This window comes from Silurus meridionalis, chromosome 29 (assembly GCF_014805685.1).
Source record: "Silurus meridionalis isolate SWU-2019-XX chromosome 29, ASM1480568v1, whole genome shotgun sequence".
In the NCBI taxonomy this organism is placed as follows: Eukaryota; Metazoa; Chordata; class Actinopteri; order Siluriformes; family Siluridae; genus Silurus; species Silurus meridionalis.
Genome location: NC_060912.1, coordinates 6,690,768 through 6,708,796, shown reverse-complemented (window position 1 = coordinate 6,708,796; position 18,029 = coordinate 6,690,768). Strand labels below are relative to the sequence as shown.

The 18,029-nt window shown below is 35.8% G+C and overlaps 1 protein-coding gene across 6 annotated transcripts in view; it reads right to left on the bottom strand.

Annotated features, from left to right (window-relative positions):
* Window positions 1-282: 282 nt before the first annotated feature.
* Window positions 283-18,029, bottom strand: part of fam131ba (family with sequence similarity 131 member Ba) — a 38,622-nt gene continuing 20,875 nt past the window's right edge. Inside the window, exons 3-9 of one of the 6 annotated variants that reach the window (XM_046844528.1) lie at window positions 14,131-14,166; window positions 13,496-13,598; window positions 7,476-7,694; window positions 5,539-5,679; window positions 2,709-3,001; window positions 2,307-2,564; window positions 283-557 (exon numbers count right to left, since the gene is read on the bottom strand). In XM_046844528.1, the coding sequence (XP_046700484.1) occupies window positions 324-557; window positions 2,307-2,564; window positions 2,709-3,001; window positions 5,539-5,679; window positions 7,476-7,694; window positions 13,496-13,598; window positions 14,131-14,166 (1,284 nt within the window). In that variant the 3' untranslated portion in view covers window positions 283-323. The remainder of the gene's footprint in view (window positions 558-2,306; window positions 2,565-2,708; window positions 3,002-5,538; window positions 5,680-7,475; window positions 7,695-13,495; window positions 13,599-14,130; window positions 14,167-18,029) is intronic. The other 5 variants (XM_046844529.1, XM_046844533.1, XM_046844530.1 and 2 more) reach the window with 5 other exon arrangements.

The window sequence follows — 18,029 nt, the reverse complement described above, 5'->3', positions numbered from 1 at the left end:
CAAGTTCAGTTATTATTATGTGTATACTTGGTATTTCAGTCACTTAAATATTCAGAACGCATGCACTTTCTTTTGGTTGTCTTTTGTAGGTTTGTATTGCACTGTTTTATTTCGTTTCTTTTAAACGAGTCCTCGTATGTGTGTCTTTTTTCCCCATGATCAACATGCCACATGTTGTCTCTATATCTCCATTTTTACCATCTCTGTCAGTGTGTCCCTGCAATCCATGGGTGTGGGTGGTTATATGTTTGAGTAATTTGTTGTTGATTATTTCTTTCTTTCAATGATCCTCCTGAAAAAAAAAAAAAAAAAAAAAAGAGCTGCTAATTGGTCGCCACAACAACCACAGCACCTTCCTCCGCGTCCTCTTCTTTCTCTTCCAAGGATTGGATGATGCAGGATGTGACCTCAAAGGCCATGTGCTCAGGCATTGGCTCTGCATGGGGCATGGGTGGGCTCACACCCCCAGGCATCGCACCCTCTCTGTGAGGCTGTGAGGTTATAACCGGCGTAATAGGCATTGCCTCAGGTTCCAGTGTTATTGTGATGTCATCCTCCTTGGATTAAAAAAAAAGAAAATAGGAAAACGGCTTCGTTATCACCAAAACAAGTGTGACCTGTTTCCATGTTCTATAATTAAGAACACACTTTGTTATTAATAGACATGGATTGATTCCCACAACAGGTATTTGCAGAGCGCCTTTCTAAATAATGTTTACCTCTTAATAGTGAAGAGTGAATAATAAGTTCTTCCCTATAGTCCTTAAAATGTGTATAGTCCTCATTATGTTTTTGATGTTTTTTGTCTTTTTTGTTTATGTTCAAGGATTTGTATTTATTTACAATGCACCTACTACATTAAGTAAAGTTATTTCCTACAGTAACTGTTAGTTATTGTAAAACCCTATCTGTATGCACATGCCATGTTTTGCTTCATTGGGATATACTGTGCTCTTTCTATGGCATTTACCAGACTTTCCTGAGTGATTTAAAATTATTTCATTCATATAACTGAGTAGTTGAGGGTTAAGGGCGTTGCTCAGGGATCCAGTGGTGGCAGCTTTGTATAAATATGTCTTTAAGCATAAAACATTTATTTTTCAACAATTATTTTCTAATGAAGAACTTTATAAGTATTTGCAGTGTGTTTGATTTTACACTATTCTTTACCAAAAGAGGGTCTGTTTTGGGAATGCCGTTGTGCAGCATTAAATGAATTTATGAGACAGACAGACAGATAGACAGATAGATAGATAGATAGATAGATAGATAGATAGATAGATAGATAGATAGATAGATAGATAGATAGATAGATAGATAGATAGATAGATAGATAGATAGATAGATAGTACTTTGTCATTGCATAGTAGAGGTACACAGCAACAAAATGCAGTTCACCATCTACCACAAGTGCAAATAGCAGCAATTGCGCAAACTGACAAGTGCACATAAATATGTAAATATATGTACAGTATGTAATGTATATATGTAAATATATGAAAAGCAAATTAACAGTTTAAACATGTGCAGAAGATGATGAGCAAGTACACAAAGGATTTGTGTATATATACAACCTAATCACATCAAACTTAAAGTCATGATACTCTACAAACAGGTACCCAACAGCCCTGACTAATCTTGAAAACAGATTAGTCATCATGTACAAATAAAATGATTCATTTGGTCAAGCTGTTTAAAAATGTCCAATAAATTTACTTCTATTTGGACAGTAGGAAGGGAATTCCATTATAATATGAGAGGGGTTTTTAATAATTTTGGTACTTTTTGGCTGAAAAGTGCTGTTTCGGGTGTATTTTGGGCTAAAATATTTTAGCTGCATCCTTATAGTATATAGTCAAACACAATGATCGATTAATTAACTTTAAAAAAATCTATTTATATACTCTCAGATATTCTCAGTGAACTGAGAAGAAAATTTGAGAGGACATGAGAAATAACTATTGTTATATGTAGGGCAACAGGTGGGGCTTTTTGGGTTACAAGTTTGAAGAGTTAAAAACACCTGTATAATAGTCATTTATTCCAGATTCAGGATTGAGTTAATACCGCCACTTTAATTAAAGAAATCCTAAGTTTGTTTCAGACAGGCTATCCCGTAAGTGCATTTCACTGTCCAGGAAGCACAAAAGTCTGTAGTCATGTCTGCGTTCCCTGATGTGCTCTGATCCTGGGGTTCTATTGATAATATTTTTGTCACTGCTTTACTGAGCAAATACAATGTGTATTACTGGGTAATATACAGACTATTAAATTGTTCTTCCATAACAGAATTGCAAAGAACACACCTTGGCTTCCTCCTCCTCTTGCTGCTCAGGGATGCATTCATTTTCGGCAACCAATTCCTCGCCATATGATTCCGACATGCCCATTTCTGCCAAGGCCATGTTCATGTGTCCCATTATTTCCATCTGATGTGGCTCTACTTGTGCTGCGGCCCACAAATCTGCTAGTCGGGGATGAGTGGGTGGACCCAAACTGTGAATGGTGCTATTGGGAGTAGCTTGCAAAGAATGAGAAGTGCTGTGTAGCCGATGTTCCAGTGACTGGAAGAAAAACATTTCAAAAACATATTTAAAAAACTGATTGCCCTGTTCCAAATTTATTTTACAGTTTGTAAATTAATACTGGTTAGTACTACTGTTCCCCATTAAGATCAGCTGGTTGTACTTGTATGTGCTTATTCTAACCTGTTGCTGGTACTGCATGAGTTGCTGCTGCTGGTACTGCTGCATCTGCTGCAGCTGCTGAAATTGAGTTTGCTGCTGAAGTGCAAGCTGTTGCTGGGACAGATAGTGGGTGGCGCAATCGTAGCCTTCTCCCGAAGCCCCACTCGCTATGTAGGAGCCAGCAGCAGGAGAAGCCATACCAGATAGATCGTTGTTGATTGGCTCCCAGCCATCAGAGGATGAAAGGCAATACAGACCCTGGGAGACATAGGTGTGAGGCCACACTTCTGCAGATGAATGATGCAAAGGCTGATCTAGAGTACAAAGAAGTAGTCAGAAAAAGGTAACAAAGTGCCTTAGCAAAGTTCTGAATATCTGGTGCAGGCACAATAGTTTCAGTTTTGTTTTTAATGATCATATATGGTACTATATCATGTAGTGAGTATCTACATGCAAATTTGCCATGCCAAAACCTGGTCCTAAATGCAGCACTTTGCTGGAAAACTTTGCCAATTTTTACTGCAATATAAAATTTGAATTTATTTTTGGAAACCATGGATACTATGTCCTCTATACTAAAGACCACCTAAATTGTTATCAGGGCTTAGTTAGAAAAGCTGCATCTCTGATGGTATGGAAGTGCATTGGTGCGTGTGGCATGGGCAGGTTGCACGTTTATTAAGGCTTCATCAATGCTTAGTGGTATACAGGTTTTAGAGCAACAAATGCTTCCATCCAGTATATAATACTGTATCCATTACAGTATTCAGTATGCAGTATCTATTATATATTATAACATGACTTCGCAGTAGAAGAGTTCAGGTGAGGAACTGGCTGGCCTGCAGTCTAGACATTTCACCATTGGAAAACATTTGGCGCATCATGAAACAAAAAATACAACAAAGGACACCCAGAGATCTTGAGCAGCTAGAATCATGTATCAGAAACATTCCTCTCACAAAACTTTAGTAACTGGTCTGCTCAGTTCCCAGATGTATATAGACAGAAGACGTGATGCTACACAATGGTAAACATGGCCCTGTCTTATATTTTTGAGACCTTTTGCAGCCATTAAATTCAAAATTATTTTATTAAGTATCTTTTTCTTAAATGATATATATTCTCAGTTTAAACATTAGATATGTTTGTATGTTTTATTGGGAAGAAAATATTGCTTTATGTGATTTGCAAATCACTGTATTATGTTTTTATCTCAATTTTTTACAGTGTCCAAACTATTTGGGGGGGTTAAATGCACTACATAAATGTAAAGGGGAATAAGTGGTAAAAGACAAAATGACAAAAGGAATATTAAGTAATATAAATTTGCACTGAAGGACAATTTCAAAGCAATGTGGATGAATAATAATACAATTAAGTTCAATCTTTCCAGGTCCTTCAGAGTTAACCTTGGCCCCTTGGTTGCTCCTTTGATTAAAAGTCCCCCTTATATAGTCATTGACTTTTGATTGGACAGCCTCTCCAGACAGAATCATAATTGCACATTATTCTTGCTTTTTACTTATAAATTGACTGGTTTAATGCTCTGCAGGGTGTGCTTATTACCAAAATCTGATTAAAACCTTTCTGGAACCTTGTTTTGGAGTTGATTTATTAGCCACAAGGTAATCACAATGCTGTTTTTTATGTTCACCAACAAAGTCTGGGGCCTTTTAGGTGCAGGTATATTTGTGCTAAGATTATTTAGCACTTTATTTGCAAACAGGTCATCAGGACCATCTAAACTGACAAAGATGCTGCCCAGTTTAGTTGTTTAGAGGTTTTCAGAGATGTAGTCTAGTCCATTTAGCTGTGCTGGATTAGTGATTTTAAAACCTTTCCATGGTGTCTTTAGTGCCAGACACAAAGTGTAACCACTTGATAAAGAGGGTCGATTTGCATAAAAAGGATTACATTAACTTAGCCCTATATCCAGGTCTCCTATCACTGCAAGCAACAAGGAATTATTCAGCATTCCCCAAAAGGGATCCTTTCAGTGTTAGAGTAAAATGGATAATATATTGCCATTGTGCCATATGCCATTACCATATATTTTACTCTGTCTAGTGCATCTACATTCATTTCTCAGACAGCATGTGCCTGAATTAGAACTTTATCTAAGGAGACCCAAGCTGCTTGTGGTAAACCCTTTTGGGTGTTGCTGGTCAATTATCAAGGTCACTTCTGAGGCATAGCTGGTGTCTGTATTCAGTTTTTGGAGGAGTTTTCTTTTTAATTACTTAGTATGCAAAGTCTAAAGGGAAAACTAAGTCCAAAACTGAAGCTGTCTGTTAGCAGAAAAGAAGCTAAAGTAGTAGTTCAGTGGTAAACAATGCATGCTATAATGAGGTGAAAATCAATTAGCTGTGCTACCAGCAAGGAACCGTAAGTTCACTAGCCAAATAAACAGTGGGAGATATGCACTATTTTGGGCAAATAATACTGCCGGAGTGTTCTTCATGAAGAAACAAGGAAAAATAAGGATGAAGCAAAATGAGATATTAGTGTTGTTTAGTGAGCAATAGCATTTATTAAACTCCTAGAGATATTAAGGCTACTAAAAACCACCCTATCCTCCATTTTGTAGCTGCTAGGAGTTGCACATGTGTACAGACTGAGAAGATGAATGGAACATTTTGCTGCTGAATGAAAGCAGTTATGAATACACTTATCCTAATGACTTTTTAAGCAAACAATAAATAAAACATGCAAAACAGGGGCTAATTTATCAACGTCTCAACTACAGAAAACAAATTAAAATAGTTTTCTGTCAAATATTGAAGTCTTGAATGCCATGAGCACAAACATATTATATCTATATGTACAAAAAATGGATGTTAGTTATATTTACCTCTGCTGGTAATGCTCTCCTGATTAACTTCACTAAGGTGTGCCACACTGCCCTGGTTGGAGTCAACACAGAAGCTCTCCCCATCCATCGAATTCCAGGCCATTAATGTAGCCTCAGAGATTGCAAATTGCTGCATCACACCTGTTTAAAAAAAAAAGCAAAAGTGGATTGTCATGGTCTATTAAATATACTCTGAAAATAAGAGTCATGTCAGTGTCAGCAACATGAAAACCAAACAAGTCAGTAAACCTGTACTTGAAGTATAGCATGTTATAGCTCATATTTCGAGCCACAGTTTGCAAAACCCATGTCATGAACTCATAATGTGCCTGCAATGTAGCTTACTGGTTTAAAAATGATAAGTTGATCATGACACAGCTTATAGCTCTCTATGTGTTCAAAAAAAGTTTATAAACGTTCAAATTGAATATGATTATAAAATTGAGTATAATATTCTGAAAAACACATGCAACAGGTTGGCATATTGTGATTTAAAGAAATTTTAGACAGACCACCCTAAGAGTAAAATTCACAGTCCAAGTAGCATGCAGGTCTATAGTCATGTCTGCTGTCTCCATACTGATGTGCTATTCCTTCCTAATTAAAATACACAACTTTTAGCATATAGCATACTAGACCCTTGTACAGATATCTAAGTCTATTCGTTCTGTCAAACTTTCTTGTTTGTCAGTTATTTCTTGGGCAGGTGCAAGTGCCATGAAAGCCAGTCTTTCTTTAAACAAGCAATATAATCCAAAACGACGAGCAAAAACAGGTGGACGTCAGGCAATGTGCAAACAGTACTACTGGGTTATAGCAGGTTAAAAATTGTGTCAAGAAACAACTCAGCAACAAGTCAACATTTTAAATCAAGAAGATTTCAACAAGCTGTTTTTATAGTCCTTTAGGTACAAACACAATTCCAAAAGTTTATACACTGTGTAAAATGTAAATACAAGCAGAATGCAATGATTTGCAAAACTCATAATTCAATATTTTATTCACAGTAGAACATAGAAAACATTTGTAAATTTAGGAAATGTACCATTTGAAGGAAAATATAATGTAATTTTGCATTTAATGGCTGCAACACGTCTCAGTAAAGTTAGGGTGGGGCAACAAATATCTGTAAAAAGTAAGTGTTTTGTAAGTAAGTGAACATCGTTTCCCATGTCATTCACAAATGCAGATTAAGTCATTAAGCCAAAGTTTATTTAAAATATACTGAGGCAAAGTTTCAGACTAATTACAATTTCTAATCAGACGAATCTAAATTGTAATTTCTTTCTGCATCTCTGATTGCAGGGGAGTGCATTAGTGCCTGTGGACAGAGCAACTTGAAACGCCTTTAATGCTGAATGGTATATTTAGGGTTTAGAGCAACAAATGCTTTCATCCAGAAAATACATCCAGCATCTATTACAATAGCATGACTTCATAGTAAAAGAGTCCAAGTGCAGAACTGGCCTGCCTGCAGTATAGCCCTTTAACCATATAAAAACATTTGGAGCATCATGAAACAAAAAATACAACAAAGAACACCCAAAACTGTTAAGGAGCTAGAATCCTGTATCAGACAAATATGGGACAACATTTCTCACCCAAAACATCAGCAACTGGTCTACTCAGTTCCAAGATGTATATTGTAGCCATCAAATAATAAAAAAGGCCTAATTTTTTCCTTAAAATGGTATATATTCTCAATTTGAACATTTCATATGTTTATTTTATTGTGACTAGAATACAGATTTATGAAACTTGCAAATCATTGCATTCTGTTTTTATTGACATTTTGTCCCAACTCTATTTTGGAATTGAGGTTGTAAAAACAATGTTACATTTTTGTCTTTTCTGTATTTCTTTCTTCTTTGATTTGACCATAAACTGTAAAATATTTTGAAAAAATTTTGAATGTTTTTTCAATTGATTATTTTTACCAGCAGCCATCCGTGCCTCCTTCTCCCCATCACTTAGGTCACTGTAGGCATCATTCTCAAGTCTTCTTTCCCTCTCACGGTGCAGATTGGAAATTCCCGCACCCCCTATTGGTCCAGCAGATGGTTTGCCCCAACTCTGCCACTCTATCATGTGTGCTACACGGCCTTGCGCCATTGCTGTGGGTTTAGTTACTTTGTCCTTCATGGATCTGGTCACACCTACATAAAGACACAAATTATAAGTATTAAACAAAACATAATAGGTTTGCATGTGACTGCATGACTGAGCTCATGTTGGCATCACCAATATGTTAAATCTTGCCTACTGAGGAAAAAACTACAAGCAGGATGTGCTCTAGTACAGGAAATGACATCATACATGGCTCTGCATGCTTCTGAAAGAAGGCTAATGAGAGTATTAATTCCATGCATTATGTATAATGATTTTTTTTTTGTCACAAACATATTATGGATTATATCCTTTCTATTTTAGTTTCCATAGGCTACCAACAATATTATTACAACAATAATTCTAAAAAGGAAAAGTTTACACCTGCAGCTATCTGGCTTTTGACAGATTTTTGGGTTTATGAAGGGAAATTTATTTCAGACACATTATTCCCCAGAAATGTATTACAAAGCTAAATAAACCAAGATTTGTTTTGCTAAAATAATAATAATCATAATAATAATCATAATAATACATTATAAAATTATAACTTTACTAATAAATGATTACAATAAAATGTAATATATAAATATTAGTGGAAAATATTTAAAGAAATGTAATTCAATGTAATTATATAATTATATAATGTTTTTTATCATTGTCATTAATATAGTGTGGCAACAAATATCAAAAGATTTCTTCACATAAACATATACCAAAAAATACAAAACCAAACTACAGACTGCTTTTTTCATAAGAAAAAAGTAGCATAGATTTTATGCAGTCACATTAGGGCACCTGGTGAATTTAATAAACTGCCTGATAATAAATTGGCATTATATAAATTAGATCGTCTATAATTAATCTGTAATAATCACTTAATTGCAGTTGTGATGTATCTAGTAGAGGGCCTATCCAGATGGCAACCTAGAGGAAACCCACATAGACATGACAAGAGAAATTCTGCACAGACCCTGGAACTGTGAGGTGGCAATGTTACATGCTGCAACACCTTGCCACCCACTGCCAACCCATTCTCTGGATAAACCTATTGGAGACTTTTTGTCTGTGTGTGATAGAGAAAGATAGTGACATTGCCTGAGAAAACCAATGAAATGTTGCTATGGCTGAATTGTTAAAAAAAAAATACAAAAAATGTTTTATATAAAATTTCATTTTCAGAATGACCAAAATTCAGTTTTTTGATCAGTAATGAACCTGTAGTAATATTCCACCAAAGCAACACCAAAATCTTTCCACTAATTCTACTTTCTAATCTTGCTATCTTAAATCTACTTGCAGTTTGACTGCAGTAACCATGTTAGAAAAGGAACCAGGTTATTAAATGCAGTCTGTTTGTCTAAACACGTTTAAACCTTGATAGCTACAGCATGTGTACTTCTGTCACAATTTGAACCATTTGTTCCTGCCAGAGCGAAACACACAATAAACCCGATTGTTTCAGATTGGGATTAAAAGGCAAAGACTAGCTGAAAAAATGTTGGTGAAGCTTTTGTACTAAAGTAAACTAATTATAAGAAACAAATAACTAAAACTGTAATAAACAGAGCAATTATTATAAATTAATTAGCGATTATATTTGAGTCAAGAGCAAACCAGACACAGCATGGTTACAACTTTTCTAATGGCTGTGATACATGCAAATAGGGAAAAAAATACATCAGGAAAACCAGTTCTAACCTGTCCATCACCATGCGAAGGGTTTTCCCAGGCTGCCACATACTCACACACCCACAAACAAGTGTAGATAGATACTATAGTATAGAGTATATTCCAAAGGAAATGGCCTCTTCCAGATTAAAAATGATCCATTTATAGGGCACGACAAAGTGGGATATTTCAGACCTATATGTAAGATAGCACTCTGTAGCTCTCTACCACCATCATCAATGCATCAATGGAGTGAATTTTTGAAGAAGGTATATTTTTAGCAATAATATAAAGCTATTAGCCGGTAAGGATTTTGAAGCATCTTGAGAACAATTTTTCAAGAGATTATGGATGTCAAACTTTTGCGTTCTTACATTTTTCCCCCCACTCAAGCCAAGCCACACTTCTACACTGAAGACCCTTATTGGAATAAGATGAACATAAGTGCTAATACTGATCTTATTTTATAATAAAAAAAACATTCAAGCGCTGATACACTTACACTGAAGTTATATGATTGCTCTTTGAATAGCTCAGTAGAGCCATTCAAACTATTAATTCTGTATTTTTATTGAGGATCAAATACAGTAAATCTATTGATGTTAAACCCTATGGGATGTACAAAATGATTTCCTTTAGGGGTTCTTAAATACACAGCATTCAGTTTTTTTAGATGTTAATAGTGATGATATATTGAAATTATTTTTTATATATATTAGGGATGTGCATTTCCATAACTGAGGCAATGTGATTCCCATCTGGATGCATAGACACCGATACAATACATTAAAAATATATATGAAGCAGCTACTGATGCAATATGATACAATACACCCCTATTACATTGCAGTGGGATCATGTTTTGATTTGATTTAACACAATGTGATTTGTTGCTATAAGATGCAAAAGAAAGCATTTTTAAATTTAGTTGACTTTTACTTCTTTGGTTTAGACAGACAACAAGTTATTAATTTACTTAAGTGCATTCTGACTTCTAACACATGGTCCTTTCACAAACAAGCCAAAAAACAACGAAAAAAAATATTAATTACACCCAGACGTTCTTTTCCTGTTCTGTCTCCAGGAAGATGCAGCTCTACCTCTGCCATGTTAATCTGTATTCTATGTGACTCTCAGTACACGCCTGGGTCTCTGTAGTGTTGTGATATGTCATATTTACAGCAGCGGTGCTGAGAGAACGCCCTTAAGACACGAGGAGAAATCAAACTACATGTAAAATTTTAGTCACAAATTATTGGTCCCTTTTCAATAATTAGTATAGCGCATATACTTAAAATAATTTTAATACAGTAATCCCCCGCTTTACCACGGTTTGAATCTCGCGCTCCCGGTGTATCGCATTTGCTACGTAACTAATTTGTTTGCCTGATTTTCTCGGTTGCTTATGGATAGCACGATATACTAAAAAATGTATAGGGTTATGTTGAAATAATAAAATGTATGAATAAAAATATAATTATTAATTATAAAATGAGGTAAAATGTTAATACTGTATAGTACATGTGCTCATAAATGTAATACAGTGTAGAGTATTTCTACGAATTAACATAGAATTCATCTCGCTATATTCTTGCAAAAGTGTGTGGGAGGATGATTTACGGCGTAAACAATAAAGAAAAAGCATTTTGGGGTGGCGTCTGTTTATCGTGGGTTTTCGTTTATCGCGGGTGATTTTCAAACGTATCCACCATGATAAACATAGGATTGCTGTAAATAGTTTTTAACCGATGCAAATATAGTATAAAAAGAATGCATTGTGATACCAAGTGGTATTGGCACAATTGGTGAATCTTAGCATTCGTATTATGTAATATATATATATATATATATATATATATATATATATATATATATATATATATATATATATATATATATGAATAAAGTGTAGGAATATAATTTGTGGGTTGCAACAGCAGACATGAATTGAATTCATGTGGCTGTGCAACTGTCATCCAAAAAAAAATGGTTGAATTTATTGAGGGCACTCTTTTCCACCACCATCCCAAAACCATCCAGAGAGCATCCGAAAAAACAAATCAAGCCTCCTTGATGCAGTTTTTGGCAATTTCAGCTCTGTATTGTATTGAAAGATTGGGGGAACACACTTCGTTGTGTTGCTTTGGTGCTACTCTGCAGGCACCTTGCTCAGACAGAAAACTTGTGGTCTGTCGGAGGTGACCCAGGAGATCATGGACCTGTATTCCTTTCATCTTCTTCACAGCAGGAGAGGTTGGATGCTGGTAAATTCGCTTGAGAAATCAAAGAAAGCGATTCTCACTGTGGTACTGTTGAACTCCAGATGGGAGTGGACCTTTTGCAGTAGCTATATGATTGTATCGTCTATGACTACCGCTGTCTGGTAGGCAAACTGCCGGGAACCGATGATTAACCTGATGATGAACCAGACGTCTCAGATAAACAGGCTTAGTGCATGATTTACTATAGAGGCTCATTGTGATGATCTTTCTAGGACCTCCAAAACCTGTCTATGACAGTACAGATTTCACCATATTGCAATGTTTTACAAGGAATTCTAAGCACTTCTTAGCATTCAGATTTGCCTGCATCCATTGCAACAACTCCAAACCATGAAAAAACACATTTTTTAAAATAAAATACAACCTACTCGCCAGAGACTCATAATTTGCAGCGTTCCTCAGAGGCTGTAAGCCAGTGGTACCGCTCGTATTCACTGGTCTGGTAGTGGTGAACAAACCCTTTCCCGGGCTGAGACAAGCTAGCTAGCTTCAGGGTTGACCGACCTCCTTACAATGTCTAGCTTTTCTTCAAAATGGATTTTTAAGTATGTCCGAGACTAACTCAATTGCTCTTCCTCCGTAGGCATAAAAAAGTCTAACACACAGTATTAATGTGTGCAGCACGGTACACACCTGTTTTGCCAGTGGAACTTGGCTGTAACAGTTTCCCTCTGACCAACAATTCAGAGGACTGAAAAATGCTGACGCTATTCCAGGCCAGCTAGCTGGCCCTGTGAGGCGAATATGAAATACGATTAAATCTGATTGGTTAAAGAAAAAGACCCACTGATAATATTCTCTATGGTAAAAGGGCTAGCAGTACAGACTTTGCAGGCCCTGGGCAGATTAGATTGACATGGCAGCACACAGAGGCTGAAATCTGATTGGACAAAAAAATCTAACATCCACATACACATATTGGAAGCAGTGCAGCCAAGAGAAACCCTACGAAATAAAAGAATAAACTGTTAGGAATAAATTAATACAATTTCATGGAATAAATATTATGATTTAGGTTGTAAATGTAGGTCAGTGATTCTGATAGTGTTAAGGCCAGCAGAGAAGGCTTTGCTGGCCCTGACCACCCGCCACTGCGAGAATTACAACAAGGACAAGCATGACATCAAGGAGGCTTTTTATAGGCTATAAACATGGGGTCACAGTCAGGGGATGACAACTCTGCTATTAGTGTTTGGCTAGGAAAACCACACTAGTTTTAGAAAAGAAAAAACAGATGGCTGTCTTTTGCTGTCCAGAATGAATCTAAGAAGAACTTTAAATGTGGTGTTTGTCTGTTCAAAATTTATTTTTTTGTATACAAAAAAGCACACACAGCTACAAATATAAAACCTTGGACATAGTTATTCCCTCATTTCATGTCTTGATGATGGTGGACAGTGATCTCTAATGTTGGGTTAGGATATGGGTTGCAAACACGATTTATAGAATATTCATACTCATCAAACTCTTCTTCATGTTCTACCATTGAGGGCATCATAAAAGAGACCATTCCCATGAGAATAAAAAGGTTTCATCACAACACAATACTGAGATTCACAACATGGCAGTAAATTCACATTTGCACACTGTACAAAACCACAAAGACACTACATTGACACTCTCATCACCAAGAACCAAACAAGACAATTCCCAGCAGCAAGCCTGTGGTAATGGGGTGTGTACTTATATGGACCAATGTTTGTGCTCTGGTTGGATCTGATTGGGCTTTCATCAATGGTTAGCTGTGGCCATTGACAAGCATTAATTAATGGCAGCAGGATGTGGAACTGGAAGGGGGAAGGGAAGACCCACAGGGGCAGCCATGTTGGCTCCACTTGCCATCTCCTCCACTGGAGCCAACATGGGGTCAGTTACCATCTACCGGGACAGACACACACCTGACACACCTGTCAGAGAGGACTTAGCCAGAGCTCCAATCCCATAGGCGTTGGAGTTCCCTTTGAGACGAGGCAAGATAGATGTGGTGTCCTCCATAGACAGCTATAAGACAGAAATGTTGCAAGGACAGAATATAAATAGCAGAAATGGAAGAAGAAAGGACGGAATGGACACATAGTTATTCCTATGCCATATTCATGTTTATGAAATATAACAAAATCTAATCTGCATAATATGTAATAATTTTACAACATAATTGTAACATAATTTAGTACAACATATTCAGTATATCATACTGGTTTTTGTGTATTTCTGCATTAACTGTCACTAAAACTAAGACACTCAATCCCCATAACCTTAAAACTGTGATATTAGCAATCCTTACTGTTGTTTATAAATATCTTTCTCTCTCTCTCTCTCTCTCTCTCTCTCTCTCTCTATATATATATATATATATATATATATATATATATATATATATATATAGAGAGAGAGAGAGAGAGAGAGAGAGAGAGAGAGAGAGAGAAACAAAAACAGGTAAGCAAGTATGACAGAAAAAGTTGAAAGTGGAGGAGATAAAGAAAACAGAAGAGAAAAAAGAGCTGGAGAAGTGAGTGGTCAACTACTCACTCACATTGATTCCTTCCCAAGAAAACTCTGCCCGTCCTTGCTAAAGGGAAAGCAGACAATAAGTTAAGAAGTGTATGAAGTCAGAAAAGAAATACAAAGGGATTGAAAGATTTAGCAGAGAAAGTGGAAAAAGTATTTACCATGTAAGTAAATACACAGCATTGCAGCACATTAAAGGTTTGTGGACACCTGGCTATAATATCCATCTTGCACTATGATTAATAATATTCAATAGTGGACGAAGTAAACAAACCATGTAAATGAGTTAAAATATAGATACACTCTGTAAAATATTAGTCCTCATTAGTCCTAAATGCTACCTTTAAACTTCAACTTGAAAAGTAAAAAAGTGAAAAAGTTTTTGACTTCAAATGTACTTAAGTATCCAAAGTACTATGATTTATTATAACGATAATGTGTATTATCATTTTTGTCACAAGACTCTCGCTTATTCAACTCGATCAAAACAAAATCAAAACAAAGCACGTGCTCAAACCTGAAGTTGAGTAAAAAGTTATTTGATAAGATATTTGACTTAAAAATGTAGTAAAGTTAAAGTAAAAGTCTCCTTAAAAGGAAATACTTTAGCAAAGTACAGATACATAAAAAAAAGCTACAATACATTTACTTCATTAAATTTACACCACTGATCATATTTTTTATTATTAGTAGTATTACTGGTAGTAGAACTACCTAATGGCACTTTTTACCTATTGTTTTACACATTTTTTCAGTATCAGGTTGTTGACCATACTGTAAGATTTTAGATTTATTGCTCCCATTACTGATATAACAAGTCAACTCTAGACTCTAAAAGGTATGGAAAAATTCTGTAGGAATTTGTATCATTTAGCTTCAAGACCATACTGAGATCAGGCACTGATGTAGAGCGACAATGTCTGGGGTTCAGTCATTACTTTAGTTCATCGCAAAGGTGTTCTATGGGGGTTGAGGTCAGGGCTCTGTGCAGGACAGTCAAATTCTTTTATTCCAACATTGCTTTGTGTACAGGGGCCTTGTCATGCTTAGACAGGTTTGGCCTCTTAGTTCCAATAAAGGGACACATTAATGTGATAATATAGCAGTGGTGGGCCATCAGGGCCAGCTAAGCCTTCTCTGCTGGCCTAAACACTATTAGAAGCACTGACCTACATTTACAACCTGAATTCTACTATTTGTTCCATAAAAATATTAATTTATTCCCAACAGTTTTTCTCTTAACTTCATAGCGTTTCTCTTGGCTGCACTGCTTCCAGTACGTGTATGTGGATGTTAGATTTTTTGTCCAATTAGATTTCAGCCTTGATGTGCTGCCATGTCAATCTAATCTGCCCAGGGCCTTTAAAGTCAGTACTGCTGGCCTTTATATCTTAGACTATATAATCAATGTTTTTGTTTCTTCAACAAATCAGATTTCAAATTCTCCTCACAGGGCAGCTAGCTGGCCCAGAATAGCGTCAGCATTTTTACGCCCTTTGATTGGTTGGTCAAAGGGAAACAGTTACAGCCAAGTTCAACTGGCAAAACACTTCTGTAGCTCTGCACACATAATATATCTGAGTTAGACTTTTTTATGCTTATGGAGGAAGAGAAATTGAGTTGGTTTTGGACATACTTAAAAATACATTTTCAAGAAAAGCTAGACATCGTGAGGAGGTCGGCCAACCCCGAAGATAGCTAGCTTGTCTCAGCCTGGGAAAGGGTTTGTTCATCACTTCCAGACGGTGAATACGAGCGGTACCACTGTCTTACCCACTCTGAGGAGCGAAATTATGAGTCTGCATCTCTGATCAGTAGGTTGTATTTTATTTACTTTTTAAAGTTTTTGTCATGTTATTAGACAAATATTGATTCTGAGCTGCTCCAGATGATGTAGGTGCACAGTTGCGGTTGTAGTGTAGAGGTTTGGAGTCTTAACTGAGTTTCTTGCTTTAGTAAAATGGTATTTACCCTTCATATGTGAAATGCCTCTCTCTCTGTAATGCCACACGTTGTTATATTGCGTTTTTGTATTGTATTGATGGTTTCTATAATTGCGATGTGATAGTGGTGGTATTAAAAGGTGGATTAAGTAGGGTAAATCCTTACTGAAGTCCCAGGTACCAAATGCATGGCCCGCCACTGTAATATAGAGAATACTGTATAGAGTTTTCTTCACTGAAACTAACAGGCCCAAATCTGTATACTATATGTAATAACACATGTAATAGAAATGACGGTCAGCAGTCTACAGTGTATGCATTTGGTTTGTATCTTTTAGTTATAAAAATAAAAGCAATAAGCTCCATTCTAAAATTCTTTTTTTTTTTAAGTTATCAATTGCTATCATTAGCTGGATAAAGCTAAAAATGTAACAGTGGAAAAACTTGAAAAAAAAAAACACAATCAGGTTGAAAAAATCAAAATAAAATACTAGCTGAGAAGGGTGATCCTTTCAAATGTTTTTATAAATTATCCTGAAAAAATAAATGTATATACTTGCTAAAATCTACATAGTACAATTGAGACAACAGTATCAAAATTTGAGTGATTTTTTGGTGTACAATGTTATCATAAGCAACACTAACCTAACTATTCAGCAAAATATCAGTTGTTATGTATTAATTACACCCAAAGCCAGAGCTAACTGTAGGATGGATTCATAGCTGTAGACCTGCAAATGTAATTTACTTTTAACATGCAGCTGACCTTCTAGATCAGATTCTCAAGGATCATGATTTAGAATGTTAACACGTTTCACACTCGCTGTCAAAAATATCACAAATGCAATTCTCTTACTATTCTCTTTACTGCACCCACCCAGGTGGGTTGCAAAACAGCTAGCAATGATTTAATGTTGAAAAATTTTATGTTCATATTCAGACTTAAGAATGTAGTGAGGAATGAAAAATATCTCAGACAGAGTTTAAGGTTTAGGGCTGGTTTATGCTCCTGCTTAGATATCCATCAACTTTCTTTCAGGCAAAAGCTTGCTTGGTGGGGCTTGGAGGTGAGTCTTCTGTTTGCCAATTTTGTTGTGATGACATATTGTACCTCCTATTATTTACGTTAATATTAGGGGTTTCAAAGTAAAATTCTTTAATCTTATTTCAAACTTGGTATTGCTTCAATAGAGCACAAAACATTCGAAAGGCACCGGGGACATAGGACACCAATTTGACACCAATTTGACATTTTAGCTAAAACAAATGATCTTATCTTTTACATTACATTTACATGTGTGTCGTTTTGAAGTACTGCAGCCTATTTGTTTTCTGTCCTGTGAGAGAAGAGAGGGTCTTTGCAGCAGTAAAGATGCATGGTCACAAACCTGTCATCAAACTGTGAACGTCATTTTACCGACAGACCTTAAGATATTGACGTCTTAATTAACATTTTCATTATGGTCTGTCACTCCTCATACAGTAAGTAAAAGAACTTCCAAAATCAGGTTAACACCACTGGAGTGCTGGCTACTAACTGAAGTGCATCAGTGGAATAAGCAGCGAGTTAGAGTTAAAACCAATGCAAATAATCATACAGAAACCCACCACTCAGCTGACCACCACCACTGGGCGTGTTACATGCCATAACATGCATATTATATTACTATTATACATATTATATGATTTAATTATTCATTTAATTATCACATATATAATGAACATGTAACTAAACTCACCAAAATGCGGAATTACAGTAATGGGAGCTAAAGTTATCAATGCATTTAAGAGTAGAAAGCTGGCACAGGAGGAACTGGTATTTTTTTATTAATTAATTTATTTAAAAAAATTGCAGACAAGTATAGTCATTTAAATGGATTTATATATATATATATATATATATATATATATATATATATATATATATATATATATTTTTTTTTTTTTACTTTTCTGTGTGGCGTGGTAACGGACCCGGCCC